Genomic DNA, 2869 nt, shown 5'->3' on the forward strand with positions numbered 1-2869 from the left:
CTTTTATTTATTTTTTTTTTTGTAAATTTAAAATAAGGGTAAAAGTGTAAAAACATTTCAAATTTAAGTGGATCCATAAAATAAATAAGTGGAAATATCACTCCCTTATGTAAATATTGTCTTATCAATACAAAAAGTTAACATTTGGGCTCATCTTCAATTTCTAATACTAACAAATTAAAACAAACTCTGCAAGTAGAAAGTTATCCTTAAAAAAAACTTGAACGTTAAAACAACATTAAACATAAAACATAGAGTATCGACACTTCTTAGTGTGAAAACAACAAACGCATATATACAAGACATCAACTTCTAATCGCACCTAAGGAACTTAATTAACACCATTAAATAATATGCATTCTATATATTTTTTTGTCGTGGACATGTTGTTCTAACCCCTTACTTCTTGTCGAACAGTTTTGGACAACCATAGACTTCACAGAACGAGTATAGACTCATTAACAAGAACAAAATAATTGTCAAAACCGCTGTTCCAACTCTCTTCGAGCAAATCAGGTCTTTCTTCATGAACCTCAACGCCTTTATCCTGGGTCTATTGTTGTAGTACTCATTTACCTGTTTAACCGTCTTGTTACCACTTTTGTACCCATTACATTTGTTTATCCCGTTGAAGAGATCCGCAATTTCTTTATCATTTAGATTTCCTCTAATTATTCCCTTATCTCTAAGTAACTTCGCATCCGCCTCTGTATCAATAATTCCACTCATTAAGTCGACATATTGGGCCAGTTCGGGTGTTGAGTTATAGGTTGCCATTTCGTAAGCAATCAGATTTCTCAATACCACTTCTGAGTATATGTCAAGAGTAATCTCCGGAAGGTATAGAGTGGCTTCGCTTTCTTCAAACTTAATATCCCTGATCCCTCCGGTGGTGCAGCTGAAACTGATTTGACCATATTTGGTAAGAGATGACACCGAGGGAATTTCAATTTCAGTGACATTAGGTTTGTTATCATCTTTTTCGCTGGATTGTTGACTTATTTTTAGACCTACCAAATTCGATATTTTTTCCCAGGGGATATTCTTTATGACCTGAATAGGTCGATCAGCCTTTTTACCCACACCAAGACGTAATCCCATTTCCACAACCTCTTCTATCTCGGTGAGGTTGAGGTCGTCTTTTTCGTTCCATTTCATGGCATCATCATTGTCCTTCCGTTGCATTACTACAACTTGAAGAGGGTCTGTAGCTGATTGATTGTTGACAATCAGATGGTACATAAGATCAAGCAAATGCAAGTAGCCCGTTCCAACACCATGATTAGAATCTTTTCCCAACTTAAGAGGAGAATGTACCTCACAAAATTCTCTCAGCATGGAGAACAACTCTTGTTCGCCATTATCACTATGATCAGTGGATGAGAGACGAAGGATCTTCTGTATTTCACTCAATAACCGCAAGGGAATTTGGTTCTCAAGCACCATTATGTCTCTATAGAGTACACCATCATTTATCAGCTTTTTGGGCATCAAGGGTGCAACGTCCCCATAGTGCCTGAACAGATCAAGTAAGAACAAACCATCAATAGCGATAATCCAAGCCAATGTGTCGCCATCAAGGTTTATATACTTGTGGTAACAAGCACGAATCATGAGCTCCTTCTCTTTAAGCTTGTTGATCACCAGGGACTCGAAGGATAAAATTTGATCCTCGTTTAAGAGGTCTTTAACAGCAGCAACTTTGTACCTTTCCATTTGGTAGAGATGAGTCTCAAAATGGTGGTATGGTCCCAGTGCTATAGCCAGAGGTACATAAGCCTCAGGCTTGAAATGGCTTGTGGATTTCGGGACACTGAATACACAAACGGGAATGTCGCTACCAACCTCGTCATCGAAGTTCTTGCTGATTTGATCCACCCATCGTTGCTCACTAATATTGCCACTCAAAATCGAATCTGATTCCATTTATCTTTTTGCATGAATTAGACCGAATAAAATTATATTTATAGTAGTGTGTAGGTAGGCGCGCGGTTGGCTAAAATCTACCAAAGGAAAATAAAACGAAATTCGTTAAATTAGGCGTCTTCATAAACTTTGAATAATTTGATGGCATGTCGTACAAGATTTAAATACTTTACAGCAAATTTTTTTAAGTAAATAAACGTGTAATACCAAACTTAACATTTTCCTTTGTTTATAAAAAAACCTTATAAATCATAAAATAATGTACATAATTTAATATATTGTGAAAATCAAGTAGAGAATAGGAAGCGATTTCTTTCCGTTTAAAAAATGTTCAAATTTAAAAGATACTTCATATGGACGTTTAAGAAAAAGCTATCAGGCTATTTCAGTCCATTTTCAAAATTGCTCTTAATAAGTGTAATATCATCTCTATTAATTGTCTTAATACAACAACTTATAGAACAATTTATAAAAAGCTTTTAATATCTAAGGCGTTTGCGGCAAAAATAGCTGGTAGACAGTAGCTTGTAACGGATAGCGGGTAGCTTGCCGGTAGCGTTTTCTAAACGCTACGTGAAGTAGTATTTGAATTTGAAGCGTTTTGTTTAAACTAAACGCTAGAAACTTGTAGTACCAAACGAGATTGTCTGTTTAAAACGGAAGGTTTTATCAAATGCTAGAAATTAGAAGTTCTAAAACGTTTCCAAATGCTTCTTACCGAAAACGCCCATAGTATATTTCTATCCAAAATAATCATTTAACGATTTATTATCATTATAGAACTATATTTATTTTATTTTTTGTATCGACCATTTTTGAGTTAAGGAAACTTTGATTTTTTCTATAAATCATAACATCGATGTAAAAGATCATTATTTCAACCTTCATCCCTCGTCATAGTTTTTAGTTCACTATTCCCTAACCAATAAGCTCCTTCATTTGC

The 2869-nt window shown here is 35.0% G+C and overlaps 1 protein-coding gene across 1 annotated transcript; it reads right to left on the reverse strand.

The window, feature by feature from the left end:
- Positions 1 to 399: 399 nt before the first annotated feature.
- Positions 400 to 1926, reverse strand: LOC145117533 (putative UPF0481 protein At3g02645). The gene has a single exon (XM_079053825.1). It carries the CDS (start codon positions 1924 to 1926, stop codon positions 400 to 402), a length of 1527 nt encoding a protein of 508 aa, XP_078909951.1.
- Between the last annotated feature and the right edge of the window lie 943 nt (positions 1927 to 2869).

Source organism: Lactuca virosa, chromosome 5 (assembly GCF_052849685.1).
Source record: "Lactuca virosa cultivar CGN04683 chromosome 5, Lactuca_virosa_CGN04683_v6, whole genome shotgun sequence".
NCBI lineage: Eukaryota > Viridiplantae > Streptophyta > Magnoliopsida > Asterales > Asteraceae > Lactuca > Lactuca virosa.

Bases quoted from the DNA above. Each gene is read 5' to 3' on its own strand.
- LOC145117533 (XM_079053825.1), bottom strand. From the start codon at position 1,926: ATGGAATCAGATTCGATTTTGAGTGGCAATATTAGTGAGCAACGATGG.